The 18,867-nt window shown below is 45.0% G+C and overlaps 8 protein-coding genes across 8 annotated transcripts; 3 read left to right on the plus strand and 5 right to left on the minus strand.

The window, feature by feature from the left end:
- Positions 1–19: 19 nt before the first annotated feature.
- Positions 20–756, plus strand: K450DRAFT_246638 (uncharacterized protein). Its single transcript, XM_051589943.1, has one exon. It carries the CDS (start codon positions 273–275, stop codon positions 459–461), a length of 189 nt encoding a protein of 62 aa, XP_051443604.1. The 5' UTR covers positions 20–272; the 3' UTR covers positions 462–756.
- On the minus strand, positions 656–2,434 carry K450DRAFT_246641 (uncharacterized protein). Its single transcript, XM_051589944.1, has 7 exons — positions 2,343–2,434; positions 2,112–2,258; positions 1,924–2,035; positions 1,646–1,860; positions 1,424–1,583; positions 1,070–1,354; positions 656–987 (listed from the first exon to the last, which is right to left on the minus strand). Exons 1-7 carry the CDS (start codon positions 2,366–2,368, stop codon positions 850–852), a joined length of 1,083 nt encoding a protein of 360 aa, XP_051443605.1. The 5' UTR covers positions 2,369–2,434; the 3' UTR covers positions 656–849.
- Positions 2,435–3,461: 1,027 nt separating this feature from the next.
- Positions 3,462–9,977, minus strand: K450DRAFT_246652 (uncharacterized protein). Its single transcript, XM_051589945.1, has 8 exons — positions 9,450–9,977; positions 8,593–9,296; positions 6,840–8,513; positions 6,376–6,739; positions 5,105–6,297; positions 4,951–5,031; positions 4,741–4,878; positions 3,462–4,675 (listed from the first exon to the last, which is right to left on the minus strand). The coding sequence occupies exons 1-8, from the start codon at positions 9,635–9,637 to the stop codon at positions 3,576–3,578; spliced, it is 5,442 nt and encodes a 1,813-aa protein (XP_051443606.1). The 5' UTR covers positions 9,638–9,977; the 3' UTR covers positions 3,462–3,575.
- Positions 9,978–10,073: 96 nt separating this feature from the next.
- On the plus strand, positions 10,074–11,307 carry K450DRAFT_246659 (uncharacterized protein). The gene has a single exon (XM_051589946.1). It carries the CDS (start codon positions 10,474–10,476, stop codon positions 11,110–11,112), a length of 639 nt encoding a protein of 212 aa, XP_051443607.1. The 5' UTR covers positions 10,074–10,473; the 3' UTR covers positions 11,113–11,307.
- A 77-nt stretch (positions 11,308–11,384) lies between these two features.
- On the plus strand, positions 11,385–13,728 carry K450DRAFT_246661 (uncharacterized protein). Its single transcript, XM_051589947.1, has 6 exons — positions 11,385–12,107; positions 12,173–12,810; positions 12,881–12,944; positions 13,106–13,412; positions 13,483–13,561; positions 13,689–13,728. Exons 1-5 carry the CDS (start codon positions 11,461–11,463, stop codon positions 13,522–13,524), a joined length of 1,698 nt encoding a protein of 565 aa, XP_051443608.1. The 5' UTR covers positions 11,385–11,460; the 3' UTR covers positions 13,525–13,561; positions 13,689–13,728.
- On the minus strand, positions 13,729–14,855 carry K450DRAFT_246666 (uncharacterized protein). Its single transcript, XM_051589948.1, has one exon. The coding sequence runs from the start codon at positions 14,787–14,789 to the stop codon at positions 13,806–13,808; it is 984 nt and encodes a 327-aa protein (XP_051443609.1). The 5' UTR covers positions 14,790–14,855; the 3' UTR covers positions 13,729–13,805.
- A 1,259-nt stretch (positions 14,856–16,114) lies between these two features.
- On the minus strand, positions 16,115–17,456 carry K450DRAFT_281655 (uncharacterized protein). Its single transcript, XM_051593408.1, has 2 exons — positions 17,331–17,456; positions 16,115–17,263 (listed from the first exon to the last, which is right to left on the minus strand). The coding sequence occupies exons 1-2, from the start codon at positions 17,440–17,442 to the stop codon at positions 16,407–16,409; spliced, it is 969 nt and encodes a 322-aa protein (XP_051443610.1). The 5' UTR covers positions 17,443–17,456; the 3' UTR covers positions 16,115–16,406.
- Positions 17,457–17,693: 237 nt separating this feature from the next.
- On the minus strand, positions 17,694–18,757 carry K450DRAFT_246670 (uncharacterized protein). Its single transcript, XM_051589949.1, has 4 exons — positions 18,435–18,757; positions 18,269–18,362; positions 18,091–18,200; positions 17,694–18,015 (listed from the first exon to the last, which is right to left on the minus strand). The coding sequence occupies exons 1-4, from the start codon at positions 18,698–18,700 to the stop codon at positions 17,799–17,801; spliced, it is 687 nt and encodes a 228-aa protein (XP_051443611.1). The 5' UTR covers positions 18,701–18,757; the 3' UTR covers positions 17,694–17,798.
- Positions 18,758–18,867: the final 110 nt, after the last annotated feature.

Consider the following 18,867-nt stretch of genomic DNA (forward strand, 5'->3'; position numbering starts at 1 on the left):
ATAATCGTATGACGTTGTGCTCGATGACCCCTTGCATAACATGCAGTCGATCAACGGTCCAGGGTATATGCTCTTTCTCACGGTGGGATCGTTTATTAGCGTTCTTGCTCTTAATAAACCAGTTGTTCAACGCCATCGTGCAAAAATACAATTTACACATACCCATCTAACGAGTCTAGAGTCCGTGTAGTTTCCATCAACTCAGTTAGGACCCTTTCAATCTGGCTACCGCAACCAACATGATCTGTGGGAATCCCCATACAAATTAAGGTATGTCAAAATTAAAAATATCTCAGAATATTTATATTGCCATAATGCACCTATCTTCGCAGCTGCACAAGAGCATCTTTAGATTTAGTATTGCTGCGCTGGTTTTGATACTCCTCTGCTATTGCTGGGACTGCTATGTCTGTCCACAAGGAGTTGGGAATTTCGATACATTGAATACCGGCCAAGCTTGAAAATGAAGTGGTATCAGAGCTATCAACGAGCGATGATATCTTGTTGAATATTCATTCCTAAGACCAAGTGCTCATAGTGTCATTACGCGAAGTATGCTGGAAAAGGATCATCAGAAAATACGTCGATGTCAACAAAGTGTTACGCTCATCACTGTTCAACAAATGACAGAAAAGGGAGTTGTTTGGCAAATCGAATGACATAGTCTTTAAATCTTTCTTTCTAGTCTATCAATGAAGAGCTTTTACAATGTATCATCACATATCCCTTGAGATACTGTAGCGACTTCCGTGATACCTTCCTTTTCAATACACTCAAGAACTATAGGTCCAACGAAAGCTCCAATTTTTTTTATGTATTTATTATTGTAAATTCAACAATCCGGTTATATCATTGACCATCCTTTTTATCACCCTTGTTATCTTTCTTTTCTGACATGTTGTTCAACGCGTCTTTGATTCGTGGATCGTTGGGGTCCACACCAGGGAGTGAGCTTAGAACTGATGACATGAAATCAGGGTTGGCCTCCTAGATAGACAGCGACAGAAGATGCGTCAGTTAAAGCGGATCTGGAGTGGTGGTAGTGCTAAGATTAAACGGAATACTGTACCTCTTGGCTACCGCCCATTGATAACTCGATTGCTCGACTGATTTGTTCTTCTTCAGTTAAGTCGCTCATATCGACATCTTCATTTTGAGCACCGCCCATGGACATGGCAAGCGCGGCTTGTAATTCAGCATCTTCAGTGTCGTCTCCCTCACCATGTGCGCCAGAATCGACTGCCATATCTGCTGCCTGACTTTTTGACGATGAACTTTCAGCAGCCGTTGCTTTGTTCTTTGCCGCTTCAGCTTCTTGGCGTGCCTTTTCTTCTTCCAACGAAATACGTAACGCCTGCGGATCAAAAAGACTATGAGTGGATGATGATCTCATAACATACATACAGGACAAAACCCAACGTACCAGTTCCAGTTCAGGATCCATTCCTCCATCCATACCAAACTCGTTATCACCACTGCCAGATGCAAAACCAGCAGGAACACCGTCCTCTCCTTCGGCGATTGGTGTGGACTTGAGCATTTCACTCAAAATATGTGGACCAGGTGGTATAGTGACGATGTGGCTATTGAAATTTGGTGAGGATTGTGGAAGCCGGCATTGCTAACTAGAAAATAATGATGTTACCTGTTGTCACCGCTGTTGACATTGTTAATGAATGCTTCCAGCTTGGCGGTGTTTTCGGATTCTTCACCAAAGTTGACAATATCGACGGCGATGTTATTCTTCTTCATCTTCTTTGCAAGTTTGATCAGTGCCTTCTCATCAGCCTGAACAGGGCTACCAACGAATGCGATGATTCTCTGTCGCTGATTTTTGTTTTGTCGGTGCTTTAGTGCCAGCTATGTTGAATAAGTTAGCATAGTGTTGCTGTTAAAACCCATCAATCAAGGAAGTATTCGCACCTGTGCAATCTGAACACCCGTCATAAAGTCGCCAGCACCAGCTATCTTTACAGAATGTAAAGCTGACAATATTTTACCCAGATCTGATGTAAGCGTTACTAGTACTTCCGGTCTGCAGACAGAGAGAAAAAAAAAGTACGATGGTCAACAGAAGCTTCAAGTATGGTGCAAATTCCAGGAAGACTCACGATTTCCCGGCTAGTGTCATGAGGCCGACTGTGTTTTCTGGATTCGATTGAGTCTTTATTCTGAACAACAGGTTGACTGCATCGTTCTGTGCTCCCATGCGAGTCGGCGTGTAGTCACCATTTCGCATCCACTCTGAATTGTCGAGTCTAAAGAGATAATTATGAGCCATGAAAGGGGTCCAAGGCGTTAGTTCGGTCCATTACTCATGTCTTCAATCGCTTGTCACTTACACTATCATAGACGCCTCCAAAACCATCTTTAACTATTGTGTTATAACGAAAAGGTAGCTTTTTGCAGGTCAGGGCTCACGCGTAGAAAAGCAGGCCAACCAGCTTACGCACCAGTGAACCTTACGTCACAGGAATTTTATGAACAAATTTCAACCAGCCTACTTTTTCAACGACCGGGCAGGCAGTTTTACGAAATTTTGTTTTTCGAACTTTATTGTCGCACGACATTCGACACACTATGGACAGTAAACCAGAGACGACTGCCATGGACAACACTAGCAATGATTCTGCCAATGACATAAAAGACATGAAAAAGTTTGAACGCTGGCGCAAGTCTCTTCAATACATTACTGGACTTGGCATGTCGGACGGCGAGAGAAAAGAATTTCGAAATCAAGTCGACATGGAGGCTTCCGGTTGGCAGTGCCAACAGTGCGAAAGCTGGAGAGATACTTTGATGAAAAATAGTAAGTGGATATCATCGGATTGTTCTAAATGATCTATTCGTCTTACCGTCTTCTTCCAAGGCCCGAATGTAAGGTTTATGCTCGACAACCTCAAGAAGGTCGGCTGTGCCATGACAAAAGAGGATTTCAAGTGTATGCCATGCGATGAAACAAGATCTGGAGGCTTCTCACCACAGGATGGAATTTTGCTTTGCCAGAATCGATTCTTTTCAAAGTCACATCAAGAAGATACCATGGTCCATGAGATGATTCACATGTACGATAACTGTCGCTTCAAGGTCGATTGGTCAAACTGCAAACACCATGCCTGCAGTGAAGTGCGCGCAGCCAGTCTTAGTGGCGATTGTAAATGGACTCGGGAAGTTCGAAGGGGATTTTACACATTTACCAAGCAACATCAAGCTTGTGTTAAACGACGGGCCATCTTGTCTGTTAAGCAGAACCCAGCATGCGCCGACGAAGGATGTGCCGAAAGAGCAGTTGCTAGTGTGTTCGAAAGCTGTTTTGCAGATACACGACCATATGACGAGATTTATTAAATAGAGCTTGGCGAGGCTTTCGTTTGCATATAGAAGAAAAAAGTGTGAATAATGGGGTATATTGTATATGGAACCTCTCTAGACACCTATTTGTTCCAGACATCCATTATTGCTATGTATAAAAATCCCAAAAAAAAAAAACAACCAAAAAACAATTGGCCTAAATATTACAAAACTCGTCTGAAGATATAAGAAGAAAAATATAGTAGAACCCTCAATTCAGACTTTCACGCCTGGCCCAGATCATGGTCAAATTCAAGAGGACCAGGACTGTCCATACGAGGTAACTCGAATTGACTCTGGGTTGGACTTGCTACATAGCCTTCGCCTGAAGTTCCATCGTCCTTGGCAGTCTGATCATGACCTGAGACGCCAGACTTGATAGATCTACGGCGGGACATGAATGAAGCAGCGTCATCAAAGTTGTAGACCGAGCCAGAATGGGATGGCAACTCAAGTGGAGAGTTTTGATTGGTGATTCTTCTAACGTGGAGTGCTGCAAGGCTCTTCTCCATATACGCCACGAAGGCTCTTCCTCGTTGTTTGTCGCCCATTCGGGTTTTCGGTAAGTTACCTTGAGAGACAATAACAATGGTGTCTATCAAGAACATGTGCTCCTGTAGCACAGCATTGACAATGGAAGGAACCACAGAGAGAGCAGCTTCAGCCGACTTGACAGCCACAATGGTAACAGTTTCATTAACGGATTGGAAGGTGATCGCCCCACCAGGAGGAATAGCAGGATGGCAACGCTCGATGGACGCCTCTACATCCTGAGGGAAGTACATTGCGCCGTTGACTTCAAAGGTTTCCTCAAGCTTTCCGAGCACAAACAAGCATTGTCCTTCTTCGACATTCGGGTTTAACGATCCTACCCGACGTTGGACAGGCCATAAGAAACCGAGATCCCCAGTACGCGCATAAGAGATACGTGGGTCACCTCCTTGAATCGAAGCACTGAACTTGCCTTCATGGGTCTTTTGATCCTCTTCGGTAAAGCCTTTGACAGTGGCAGTGGAAACAACCCAAATTTCACCAACCACGTTGGCAGGGCAGACGATTCGTGTCTCTGGGTTGACGATAGCGATCATGGTGGTACTGGGAACGATGCCAGAGTCGTGCAAAAGTATGCCAAGAGTCTCTTCTTCGGGCGGTAATACACGTACGATACCCCGACGAAGCGATACCAAATCAATCAATAGTGTTATAGGTTCCATGAGCATGTACGACCGGGTAGTAATCATCGGGTTCATGCTACTACTGTACACATTGTTGATGGTTTCCTTACTCAGTCGATTAGCATGGAAGTATTTGAGCATTTGATGATCTGTTGGGTACGAAAGTTTAGCTGTTTGTCAGGTGGAGGGATGGGTCAGTTCATGGCAAACTTACAGAAATGCGGTTTGGGTCTTCCTTCGGAAGAAATCATTAGGTTTTGGACATTTTGAAGTGTAAACTTTCTATGTTCGCCCGTGGTAATGTGGTTCATGGCATACTGAAGCAATGGATACGTTGTTACAGTATCTTTCACTAAACATTTCAAAGTGAGAATTTAGAAAAATGGAACAAACGGTAGGAGAATAGCACGTAGGAACAGCATACCTTTCAAACGTTGAAGCCATTCGAAGAACACAACGGACGATTGGAAATAGTCTGTAGAATTGAGCAGCAACGTAGGTGATCCTAAGAGAAAATATAATGGTGAGTACATATAGTCTACATGGAGCGCCCATGCAGGTTCATCCCGTGTACTTACCGACATACACGCCACAGAAAGCAGCCATCAAAAGCCCCAGTCCGCTATAACCGCACAAGGAGTTTGCAACTATACCACGCTGGGATCGCATCTGACAAGTGATCTTTTGCGTCTGACACTGAGCGATAATGACCTGATGGTTGAATCGAGCCGATTGTCGGACCATGTCTGGAGTATGGCTGACCGTGATCATGGCAACGTAGTCAGGAGATAGCCATTCCCGTTTGACGGTGTAGCCACTCTCCTTACCCAGGAGCTTTCCATACTTTGACATTTTTGAGATATTGACCAGCTCAGGCATTTTCGTTCCTCGGCCAGAAAACTGTCGCCAAAGCATAGAGACTTGCTTGTTCTTGAACAACTCATCCGTGACGGAGTTGACCAAGATATGACTTACACCATGGTCCATGGCAACGTTCAACAAAACCGAAGTATCCTGCTTGATGCGCTGCAGCTCCATGGGCTCTACAGGAATGGGCACAACACCAAGCACCAAACAGGCATAGATGGCTTGAATGAATTCAATCCCGAACGGAATCACAATAAGAGCCCGTGAAGGTGTGCGCAATCCTTTCTTGGTAAGGTAATAGGTAGTGGAAGCGATTTTGCCATTGATTTTTCGCCATGTATAAGCTTTCGTCTCTTTGGCCTTATTCTCCAAAGAAATATAGGCGGTTTCCTCTGGGTGGACAGCTGTTCTCCAGAGCAAAATGTCGACGATATTGGTAAATTTCGACAAATCGAATCCGGTTCGTTCATCAATGACTTCACGCACAGATTCCATTCCAGTATGTTGCGGCAAGCCACCTCCGTAAATCAAGCCTCTTCGTATAGCTTCGTCGTAAGCAACGACACTGCTCCGCCAGACACTAGCGCTAGCTACACTCTCTTCTCGCTTGGGAACGCTAAAGATAGTGCGATCAACATCAATCTTGACATAAACAGGGTTCAGACGTCCCATCTCATAAGCCTTCTTGCACTGCATGGTGTGAATGTGCTTGCGACCATGCTTGAAGTGTCGAGGGATAGAGTTGATAGGACACACTAGGATGGTGAAGATGCGCAACCCATGATCTTCCAGCAAGACATCCGAGACGCCATCGGCTAACCTAGCAAGGTCTTCTTTGGGGAAGTTGGATTCACAGACGACCACAGGTAAATGTTCTCCATTGACCATGACTTCAAAAATAGCACTATTGACAAAACATGACAAATGTTGTGTTACGTGGTGGGGCAGAATGGGGTGCGGTCAAACATTACAAAAAACTTACCAATTTTCGACAGCGACTCTCTTTAGCACCGTCTTGGTCAGATCCGTAGAAAAGTGAACCTCGTCAATACCGATATCCGCACCAAGTTTCTGCTGACGCACACGATCTTCGTACAATCCAAATACAACAATACGTCCACCAACTGTAGCGCCAAGAAGGCCCGTTCGTAAAAATTCTTGATCATAGGGTTCAGGGTACAATGTGTCAGGCGGAATGAGAAGTGGACGGGCGTGGAATATCGCCTCGGTATGTTTTGGCAAGGCCCAGAACCCTCCTGACAATGAAGGTGAGTCAACCCATATTTCTCCAATGGTTTCCGGTGCACAAAGTGCTGTGGTTTCTGGGTCGACAACAGCAACGGTTGCTAACAAGGATGAAAAAAAAAAAAAAAAAAAGGATTAGAAACTACATGTTCATAAAATAGGAGTTGATCCCATTGCTGTAAAACTTGTCAAGAAATTTACCTTCAGGCATGGCAAAACCAAATGCAGTCGCCAAGACAGCTTTAGTGGTAGGTAGCTGCTCTTGAACATCAGCTCCTGTTGCCAAGACAACGATGCGATTGTCCTTGAGCGCTTCACGATCCAATAAACACTCCCAATAATCCCTGGATGAACCTTCAGCTGTGATCCATCGGATAGACATACTCTGACCGTCTTTGTCTGGCTTGTCATTTGAAACGACTTCCTCTAATTTAGCAGGGCCAAGATAATCTCTTAGACTGAGAATCATTCCACCATGTTCTGGAAGTGACGACATGGCGCACACCACTTGAAGTGGATCAGCCACACCAAGAGGTAGAAGAAGATTTTCAGCAATATGAACATCGGTTTCCGAGTCGACAATCAACGTATCGATGAGTAGAAGTCGAAGAGAGGATAAATCTGCCGGTTGCTTCTTGTTGTAATTCATCACCTCTGCTCTATTGAAACTAAATTGTCGGGTCACACCTTGAAGAGCAGTATAATCGGCAGTAGCAATCGTTGCACGGTATCTGGATAAGATATTGATCCAGATAGCCGCCGAGTCCATGACAGTGGAGCTGACCAAAACAGTGGAGTTTCCAGAAAACACAGAGCAGAGAATTCCAATGATCAACCCGACCTGTTGACGAGGTTCAAGATAACTGACCACGGTGTCAGGACCAGTAAATGCTGGACGGCCATTGGCTTGTGGTTCGGAAGGTGATATGGCGGCCTTGTAAGCAATGCACTGTGCCATGATGGTACGATGTGAAATAGCAACGCCCTTCAGTTCGCCATTGGGAGCCTTACTATATTCAATGTAGGCAAGATCGGGTAGTGTGATCTCTGGATAGTCACTGCCGCCTTTACTCTTTGGGTACCATGAGCCAAATTCATTTGTTTTCCACCACTCAATGTTGGGAGGGAACTCCTGCTGGCGACTTTGCAGATCTTTAGTAAAGGCTCGCAAGTTATAGTCGGTGGTCAAAGCCAGGTAAACATTGGTGGAACTGAGGATGAATGAGAGTTCAGCCATTTCCTCAGCTGCATTAATCGGTACAGCGACAACACCGGCTAAAAAGCATCCCAACAAGGCTACAATGAAGTCTAAGATCTCTGATTTACGATAAATCAAAGCTGCGCGGTCACCATGGTTGAGACCTGATTTTTGGCGAATCACATGGGCCACCTTCTCTGCTCTAGCGTTCACTTTCTCCCAGGTCAACGACGCTACTTCCTTACCCTTGGGATCAAGGGTCGTGAATGCTACTGTCCGTCCAGTATTGAGAGCTCTATGTCGTAAAATTTCGGCAATACTGCTAAAGCAGCTCATCTCGGTGTGACCATTGACATCCAATATACCAGGAGGCACCTCTCGTGGTTCCAGCGGTAACATTTGGTGACCAGCAAGTTGCAACAGCACATGAGGAGATAAATGACCGAGATTGGTGAGAGGTTGGGGTGGAGGTTCCAAGGCTCGAAAGTTAGGAACCATGCCATTGCTAGAATACCGCCCACTGCTACCCGAGGTTGATCTTCTGTGGCTGAATCGATTGTCTGTGGGACGTGCTGTGGTAGGCGATGCGAATTGAGCAGCGGATATGGTGGACACCATGGAAGGACTACGGTTATGACCAACGCTTGTACGATTGACTGATCTTACAGATTGTGTATCTAGAAAAGTAGACAAAAATAACCATTTCATCAGTCAACATCTTTCAAATACCGTATAACTCCAGTTTGACATACTCACCCCAATCTCCACGCTGACTGTTAGGATCGACTGTGCGTATTGTAGATGACTTGGCTAACCCAGCACCTTCCATTCTCTCTTGTACCATATCTATACTTCGTCGTTTTCTTGGGCCATCGGATGGCGGCATCCAATTTCTTGGCCGCATACCAGGTGGCTGGGGACCAGGTTGGGCAAAATTGTTGTAGCCTGGACCCTGCGGAGGGGGCATAGGTCGATGGTTTATGCTACCCATTGGACGCAAAGGCATGGGCTGTCCAGGTAGGTTGGCATACATGCCAGGCGGACGAGCGACATAAGGCGGGTTGGGTTGACCGGGTCTATAATTAGGCGGTCTGACATTGGGAGGAAATGTAGAAAACTGATTGGAAGGCGGTGGTGGTCTGCCCATCATAGACGCGTTAGGTGGCGGTCGGCCAAATGTGGGTGCTCGTCCAGGAATATTTATGGATAGTTCTGGTGGCGGTCGTCCTCGGCCCACAGCGGCATTGCCGCTTCCTAGTGGTGGAACTGGCAGAGGACGACTGTGTATCTGTTGCGGATCGCCTGTCATGCCATCTGAGGATAAGCTTTTCTTTATGTCATTCACACTTGATGCTGTGGCCATATTATTCATAGATTGCGAAGGTCGTAAATCTCGGTCGATGGCAGGATTGGCTGGGCTATGCTCGGGCCTTGCTAGTTGGTTATGGTTTGCTTCCATAAAATCCATGGCCGGTGTATGAGTAGGTGAAGGCAAAAAGTCTAAAAAATCATCCACATCAGCAGCACTAGGTTCTGGACCAAGTTCTTGCTCGGCAAGTTGTCTTTCGCGTTCGATCTCATCTTGGTTTTGCTGATAAGACTCGGTCTCGTCATCGTTAGCGACGGATTGGCCATCTTCAGTCTGAGGAGGGCGATTCATGAGCTCTGCATAAGGAGACAGGATCTGTTGCCGTTTCTTGTCAAAGCCTTTTTGCGTGATATCACCGTCCTCGAGCTCCAACTGCAGGCTTTTGAGCTTTTCTAGAATATATTGCGGAAGCACGTCGAGATTCTCCTCCATAATGGCCGATGGATACCAAGTGTGGGCAGTACAACGGGTGGATTGAGATAGTAGCACGTTGTGGTGAAGAAAAAGTGTACAGAGTAATGCGTAGGGTTCAGAGGAATGGGGAGGTGTTAAGCATGTAAAATAGAAGATGAAATTTCAATATTAATGCAAAGAACACTTTAGCATTGGACAAATGTACAATGATTAAGACTTGCTGGACACCGAAATTGTTATCCTTTCAGGCAGCGTAATTTTTTTTTTATCCGGCCCTTGTTTCTGCCTCGAAGCCTTTTGGCGGGTTGGATTGGGAAACCCAAGACCAAAGCTTAGCTCAGCTGCACTGGACCTAGACGTCACAACAAGCATACGATTGAATTTAATCATATAAAAAAGCAAAAAGCTGAACGGGCCCATAAAAAAAAAAAACCTGTTCTCCTCGTTAACAAGTCCGTTGGGAACGGGCAACGTAACACCAGCTCTTTTGCGCCATATCGTCGCCATGTCGGACATGAAAAAGATGTTTTGCCATATTCAGTTTTGTTCGATGTCATAGTAGAACGGCGATGATGCTGGAAGACATACACAATCATTCAGAATCCCCAAATATGGACCCTATGATCCTTGGCAAATACCGCCTTTCCGAGGTTATTTGTGTGTTACAGCATGGATTTCCATTCTACGGCACCAAGAAAGAAGCATATCATTACCAAATTATGACACTCCTTAACGTGTAACGGGATTTGATTTCCAAAAAGTCCAGCAGTAAGCGAATATAAATACAAGGTCAACAAACCTGTAAAATGTTCTTCACGCTGGTTCTCTAACTAAACACTCTTCCATAACAAAACATGAAGTTCTCTCTTGCTGTTACTGCCTTTGTGGCCATCGCTTGCGCTCAGATCACATCTGCCTGCGAGGAGAAGAAGTGTGGTGAGAATGACAGTTCTTGCATTGACGCCTGCGTCAGTCATATCAACTCTTGTATCAGTGACTGTGGTGGTGGCCAGTCTTGCTATGACCAGTGTGTCACTGAATGGACTCCCACTATCACTGCCTCGGACGGTTCCACTGTGTCTACTACCGATGCTCTCGGAACAGCCACCGCCGACATCTCTGGCGCCTCTTCCTACGCTGCCGCCATGTCTACCGCCACTGATTCCATGGCTACTGACTCCATGGCCACCGCTTCTGTCCCCACTGGTTCCATGAATACTGCTATGGGTTCTTCTTCTGCTGTCCCTACCCCTACTGATTCCCTTCTCTCGGCTTCTGCTTCTTTGGCTACTGCTTTCTCTTCTGCTACCTCTGCTCTTAGCTCTCAATTCTCAGTCAGTCTTCAAAGCGCAGCTAGCAGTGTCGCTGCCGCAGCCTCCTCTGCCGCTTCATCTTCATCCTCTGCGTCATCCGATGCCGTGAACTCCGCTGTATTCTCCGCCAAGGTCATCTTCACTGTGTGTGCAGTGGCCGTCGCTGCAGTAGCTCTCTAGAGAACCCTGTTTAGCCCCATCATTTCATCAGCAAAATTTTTTTCTTCTCTTTGTTAATTATTTCCTACCTTCTAAGTATAAATTTTAAAGCGATGAAGAGCCATGATGCAAGCTAGTTCCCTGGGACATAAGTTTGCGTCGGTTTTGAACAATAATAAATGACTCGTTCAAAGCAAATATCATTGAAAACCCTAACCCTATACTCCTGTCACGCAATATGGTGTAAAAATTGTCGTGCGGAACTTCGTTATTCCGATCGCATTTGCCCGCCTATTCTTTTTAGCTCTCAAGCACTGCCACGGCATATTTCTATATTTCTCTTCTGCAAAGCCCTCCAAATCCTCCTCTATGTCCAAATTGACCGGATCTGAACTCATTGCTGCCACGCTCAAGCGACAGGGTGTCCATGTCATCTTTGGCATTGTCGGCATTCCTGTTATTGAAGTGGCCGAGGCTTGCATTCAAGCTGGAATTCGCTTTATTGGCTTTAGAAACGAGCAGTCCGCTGCCTATGCCGCTTCCGCTTATGGTTATCTTACAGGCAAGCCTGGCGTCTGTTTAACAGTGGGTGGTCCTGGTGTAATTCATGCACTGGCTGGTATTGTGAACTCACAAGTCAACTGCTGGCCCATGGTCCTGCTTGCTGGTTCTAGTGATACCGATCAAGTCGGTATGGGTGCTTTTCAAGAACTTGATCAAGTAGAGGCATGCAAGCCGTATACAAAGTATGCCACAAGACCCTCTAGTTTGGCAACTATACCATTTGCCATTGAGAAGGCGTTGCGTACTTCTGCATATGGGCGTCCTGGCGCTTGCTATGTTGATTTGCCTGCTGATTTCATACAAGCTCAAATTCAAGATCGCCAATACATTGAAAAGGTTCAGGTAGCTGCCACTGCTCCTGCTCCAAAGTATCTTGCAGACCCAGAAGCCATTAGGGCTGCTGCAGATGCTCTACGCTCAGCTAAGAGCCCACTCATCGTCATTGGCAAAGGGTAAACCATTTTAACAATCTATACAGTTATGGTCGTCTTTCTAAACATCAACTCTTTGAATCTAGAGCTGCTTATGCACGCGCCGAGTCAGAATTGAAAGCGCTTATTGAAAAGTCGAATATTCCATTCTTACCTACTCCAATGGCCAAGGGTCTACTTTCCGACACTCACCCCTTATGCACATCAGCTGCCCGTTCAACCGCCTTGAAGCAAGCTGATGTAGTGTTGCTTGTAGGTGCAAGATTGAATTGGATTCTTCACTTTGGTCACTCTCCTCGCTGGTCGAACACCGTAAAGTTCATTCAAATCGATATTGAGCCTGAGGAAATGAACAGCAATGGTGCTGTCACTATTCCTCTGGTGGGCCATATCCCGTCTGTACTCGATCAGTTGTCTCAGGCATCTCTTCCTCGTCTTCCTGACTCCAATACATTCCTGCAAAAAATCAAGTCGACCGTGCATGCTAACGTTCAAAAAGCTGCCGCCAAAGCAAAACAAGGAGATGACAATGCAGTCATGAATTATCACAGTGCTTTCGATGAAATTAAGCGACAGTTGCCTTCAAAAGATATCGTTTTTGTGAGCGAAGGTGCCAATACCATGGACATTGCTCGTTCTGTTTTCGATGTCCATGAACCTCGGTGCCGACTTGACGCTGCCACTTTTGCTACCATGGGTGTCGGTATGGGATTTGCCATCGCAGGTATGTAGGACTATCAATAACAGAATAGAGACACAGGGTCAGATGCTTAACTGAAACACCTTTCATTTAGCTCAAGTATACTACCCACATAAACGCATTGTGTCTATTGTTGGTGATTCCGCCTTTGGTTTCAGGTAAGAAAGTTTCCTTATTGAACGATGTGGAGGATGAAGCTGCACATACGTACCTGTTTATACATGTGATGGCTGCAGCGCATAGATTACCAACTATCAACCCCACCATGTCTCTTCTACCGAATTGAATCTGCGGTTGCTCATATTCCATTTTCATCTAGCGCTATGGAGTTAGAGACGGCAGCACGAGCCAAACTTCCATTGATTATCCTTGTTATCAACAACAATGGCATTTATCATGGATTAGATAACAATGATTACCAAGAATCAAGATCCAATAACTCCTTGCCCTCCACCGCCTTGTCACCGGATACACGCTATGACTTGATTGCCGAGGCATGCGGTGGTCGTGGGTGGTTGGCCAAGAACCGTAAAGAACTGCGCGTGGCCATGGCTGAGGCGCTGGCTACAAAAGATACAACCTGTCTCATCAACGTTGTAATTGCCCCTGGTGGCCGTACTAAGCTGGTAAGTGAGGGGTCAGTGACAGCGGATACATACACAATCAATCAATTAACGCTGAAACAAATTATGATAGGAATTCGGATGGATGACCAAGAAGGGCGAAGCCAAATTGTAGAAATAATATAAACGGTCCTGCACCATGACATCGCCGGGTAGGTAAACGTTTTAGATCTTAGGCATCCATCGAATTGTTTTTCTATATATCGAGGATACAAACAAACAATGTTTGCAATATGATTTGTATTGTGGGCTAAGTTGAATAACCATTTGTATAAACAGCAAAAAAAAAAAAATGAAATAAAAACCGAATGAAGTATACAAGGCAAATGTAAAATTCATGATATAATACAAAGACGAAGGATGGGGAATATCTAAATGGGTTTTTGTCCAGCAGCTCTATCGACATTCACTGCAACAGCCCAATTCTTTGGAGCAGATTAAGGCTCCACACATGCAAGTTTCAGTATGTTCATCACACATCTTGTTGTGGCAAGAGGCACATTCCCGTTCCAGTTCACAACGAGTACAAAACCCTTGGTGGAAAAACGGACATTCGTCATGGCAAACGACGCAGCTATCTGTCAAACGTCCATCACATTCGCCACAAAAGCGATCTCCACAACGTTCACAGGCAAAGCTGCAATATAAACAAGTGCTTTGCCCAATGATCGGTTCGTCGCAAGCTGCACATCTCGCAGATGGGTATTGTATGTCGGCCAAGTGTTCGTTACAACCCTCACAGACGTAAATATCATGTTGACCTTGAGACGTCAGGGCCCATAAATAGCTGCTAAGTTGTCTTGCCATGTGTTGCGTTCGATTTCCTTCACATGGCATCACCTTTGATTCACCCTTTTCCACCAACAAGAGTCGTTGAAACTTCTGATAGCGAGTTTGATGCATGTTGGTAGTCGCTAGTGGTGCCAGAGCTGACGCCAACGGCCCTAACAAGTCTAAGCAGTTCAGGGAACGGGCATCCAGGCTGACCAAATTAGGGAAAGCTTGAAGCAGTACAACAACGATTTCTGGGAGAGTGTTGACAAATAGACTTCCAACTTCGATGTCGGTAGTAGCCGCACGAGAATTGGCGGGCAAGGCAGATATGAATTGTAAGATCATATTAGCATTAACATCTCTTTCATGGCTATTATCGAATTTTATGGATTTCCAGTATTGTCTTCGTGAGAGAATCAGTTGGCGGAAATAACGGCAGGTGGCCGACAAGTGCAACAGGGAAGGTTGCGATAGTTGGCTAAGAATGGCGTCTCGTACTTCGACCGGGCAACAGAGAAATGCCGATGGAAGTAATGGAGTCAGCATTGAGGTGGTTAAAGGGTCTGCTATTATTGGTGATGGCGAAGGTAATGAGACCGATAACATGGTGTTGGTTGTTGGTTGGGGAAGAAAATATCGCAGACTTTTTTTTTATACCGTGAAAGAGCAGGCAGGTGACTCAGACAGTGGAAATTTTTTTGTTATGTGCACAGATCGACCGGCCTGAAGCTTTGCTATAATCATCAGTAGGCGGACGATCTAGAACCGCAATACAGAAGATTATTGGTTCTGTTATCATTGCTCCACACATATTTGTTCAATCCATATAAGTTTTAGTACGATTTCTAGAGGAGCTGTCCTTGAGAAAAGGCGTAACCCGCCAAGCAGAGCCAACACAAATGTAACATTTAAGCTATCAACCGTTTTGGGACATACAAGATTGCTTCTCACACAAGTGTTTTCGAAGCCGTGGCTCACAAATATAAAGATATAGAGTAGCTTCTCACTTCAACTTTTCGTAATGCAATTATGAAAAGTTTCTCATCTTTCCTGCTGCCCTACTAGCTAGTTTCTTACGTCAGATTTCTTCTCTGTTGACGCTATACGGTCATAATACTCGCAACTTAACCACTATCATGCCTGCAAAAATATTTTTGTAACGGCGCTGAATTATACTTTCAAGCTATTTGATCTTCCTCTGCACCAGCCATTTCTCCTTCCTACTTTGATTGCCAAACGAAAAATTTAGTCTCCAGCGCGGTTACTGAAAATAACTCGAGACTAATGGCGGCCCTGCTCAAGAAGCGACAGCCTAGTATGCCACGCTACATTCCGACTTACTACAGCTTATGTTCAATTAGCTCATCTCCTTCCACAACCGATATTGTTGGTGAATATAGTGCGTTGTTAGGACAAGGTTTGGAATTAAAGGTGGAAGGCAGATGGAGTACATATCGTACAAAGTCGCACTTGATCATACCTTCAATTCCGTAAAAACCGAAAAGGAACTCCACCGTGCGGCGGTATCATGCATCTCTGTAAAGCTAGCCTTCAGTTGATGCGATAGCTAAATTTTCGAATCTTATTGGCTCGTAGGATAAGGCTAACACGAATTTTACTATTAGAGATCCTGTCTATGAGATCGATTATCAGCTGTTGCGCAGAAGACAAAGTGAATGCTGGGACTTTCGAACAAACCAGGAAGCCGCGGTTTGAATACAGCCTTATTAGAGATGTGCTTTTGGTATCGTATTGAACACAGATTTGGCATGGATAGGCTTTAGCTGTGCCTTAGTATGATCATGGCCTATATCTAACTTAGCTAAGAAATTGTTGATGATTTCTGCCCGTAATCAACGTGCGCAGCTTCATCAACCCATTCATTGGGTTACCATTTAATTGGCTGCAAAAGTTTCTCGTTTCAGGGTCATATTGGTATCATTTAGCTTGGGAAATATCTCCAACTCTCTCAATCACGCACACAATTCACACACTTGTAAACCAAATATAGATGGGTGAATGCAAAATGAATTTAACTGAGCAAGTATGATGTAGAGTTGCCCCATGAAAAATAATTACATATATACAGGTTTGATCCGCGGAGTGACTGTAACCGCGCTGACAGGGATGATCACAAATGTGAGCTGAATAGACTGTTTTTGAATGTACACTAGTTATTCAACGTCCCATTTGTCTACTGTCAGATGACGCCAAACAGGCTATTTACTCGGCAGAAGCAGCAGCCTTCAAAGCTTGAAGGGCCTTGTAGTTGCGTTCCATAGCATCTTGCAAGAACTGGCCAGCGGTGATTGCTTCAGGATACTTGGATTTGCCTTGGATAATAGCAGACTTGTTGGCTTGATTGAAGTAAGCAAGCGAGTAGCGAGGTCCTTGATATTCTCCAACCTTGGGAGTGCGCACGCGGTGGAAGTTGCTCTTAAGACGATCGTCAGACCATCTCATGATCATATCACCAATGTTACATACAATTTCGCCTTCTCCAGGGTTGATAGGACTCCATGCATCACCCACTGCAAAGTCAGTAGAAGCTTCTCGGCCAGGGCATACCTCAAGACCATTTTCACCGGGCTTCTGGAAAAGGAGAGTCAAGGTGTCGAAGTCGGTGTGGGCTCCAGCGCGCCAGTACTCTGGTGGAAAAGTCTTTCCGGTGATATCGTGATAGTGAAGGCATCTCAGCGTTTGTTGGCAGTCAGGCTGGGTAACATCATGCTTAGAGAGGAAGAAGTCTTCTTCGAACCCAAGACCGATGGCAAGACAAGAGAGAATCTTCATGGAAACATCCTGACACTGCTCCATGAAATGCAGTGACTGAGTTTTGAAACCAGGTGCATCTTCCTGGGTAGGCCAGAGATCGTCCACATTTTGCCAGCCCAGCTGAACAGACTCCTTCAAATCGGCAACACCTGTAGAAGGTCTAATCTGAGCCAATTTCTCCCAACCAGCATTTCTGGTCTTGTCCATGGGGGTCTTGGCCTTGATCTCATCAGGCAAGGCAAAGAAGTCATGGCTGGTCTGGAACATGGTACGGATTTGTTGAACAGAAATACCATGGTTGACAACTATTTGCAGTTATGTTAGGAAAACTGAAATTAATTTTAAAGGGATGATGCAGGAAAGAACATATACCATAGAAGAAGCCTTGCTCGGTAGAGGCAGTCATCAAATCACGAGTGATCTCGTCTTTGCGATTGTCATAATCGGACAAATCGATCTTCATAAAAGTACGTTCTTGAGCCATTTGATCACTTATAAAATAGAAAAAGTGAGAATAAAAGCCATAGCCTGTTGATAGCTTGTCTATATATCTTTTTTTCCAATCTGTCATAAGATTGTACCTCCGGGGAACGTCTTATCTAGAGTTCCGCATAACTAAGTAACTCCGACTCCTTTATACCAATGCGTAGAGGTAGATATGTGGAGTACGGATTAAACCTTATCATCCCGGCATGTTATCTGCTATCTACACGATTAACCATTATCAACCACAAATTAATACCTCATAACTACTTTATTTACAGCGTGATTTTGTATGGAGTGGCTGCGAACCATATGTACATGTAGATGACAAGTGTGATACATAACAGAATTATTATATTACAACTCTTGTCGGTGACCAGCAAGCCCATGCTCCTCCAAATAATCCTCCTCTCCATGGGCATGCATGCTCTTAAGATAATCATCGTCACGGAACACGGAGAAGGCGTTGAAGAAAGCATCGTCACATTCCTTCTTCAACACCCCGCCGACAAGTTCAGGTACACGGTGATCGATTTGATAGCCACCAAGTCGGGCGGAGTCAACCACCTCTTGCCTACAGTGTGTGAACGGTTTTAGCATGTGATGAAGAGCATGGTAATAAGATGGAAAGAATTAAGGATGTTCTTACATTCTGATGATCAATTGCTGTCTACCGCTGCGGTTGATATCGGGAATAGAAGTTCCCCAGACCACGCGAGAAACACCGCGGTAAATGCTTTGAGAAGCGCACATCGGACACTAACATAGAACAGGTCAGCGTTTAGACACAAGGATCTGTTGGTTGGAATAAAAAAAAATAGACTAACGGGCTCTCCAGTAGTGTACAAAGTCTGTTTGGACCAATCAAGACCAGGATTGAACATATCATCGTTGGTTGGAGAGGGGTACATCTCGGTACAGCTATGCAATGGATCGATTGGTTAAAATAAAAAAGGGGCAGGTACATAAACATTGGAGTGAGCTGGTACATACTTCCAGAATGCAGCCGTTTCACCGTGAAGGAGCTTGTTCTTCTTATTGCTATTGGCACCGTAGCATGAGATCTCGTTTTGCTCATGGTCAACAATAAGGGCTCCGAAGGGGAATCGAGGATTGTGGATCTTGGCGAAATCCAACGCAATCTTCATGTAACACTCATCTCGGGTATGTTGGTCGCCACCACATTCTGTGGCCATTGCCGATAGAGGCAAGGCGGTAACAGCAACGAGGATGATAGAAGATAAGAACTTGAGAAGCATTTGAAAAGAAAAACTAGAGAAAGAGGATATACAAGCAAGAAAACTTCAGAAAATGGCTGGTATAATCAATGACTGTTAATAGGTAGCACCGCGGTTGATACCTCAATATTCCAAAAATTGAGTTCGTTATCAGTGACTTGGATTGATCGAGCCCGAACCAAAAATAA

The sequence above is a fragment of the Umbelopsis ramanniana genome (genome assembly GCF_025399195.1).
Source record: "Umbelopsis ramanniana AG unplaced genomic scaffold K450scaffold_37, whole genome shotgun sequence".
Taxonomy (NCBI): Eukaryota; Fungi; Mucoromycota; class Umbelopsidomycetes; order Umbelopsidales; family Umbelopsidaceae; genus Umbelopsis; species Umbelopsis ramanniana.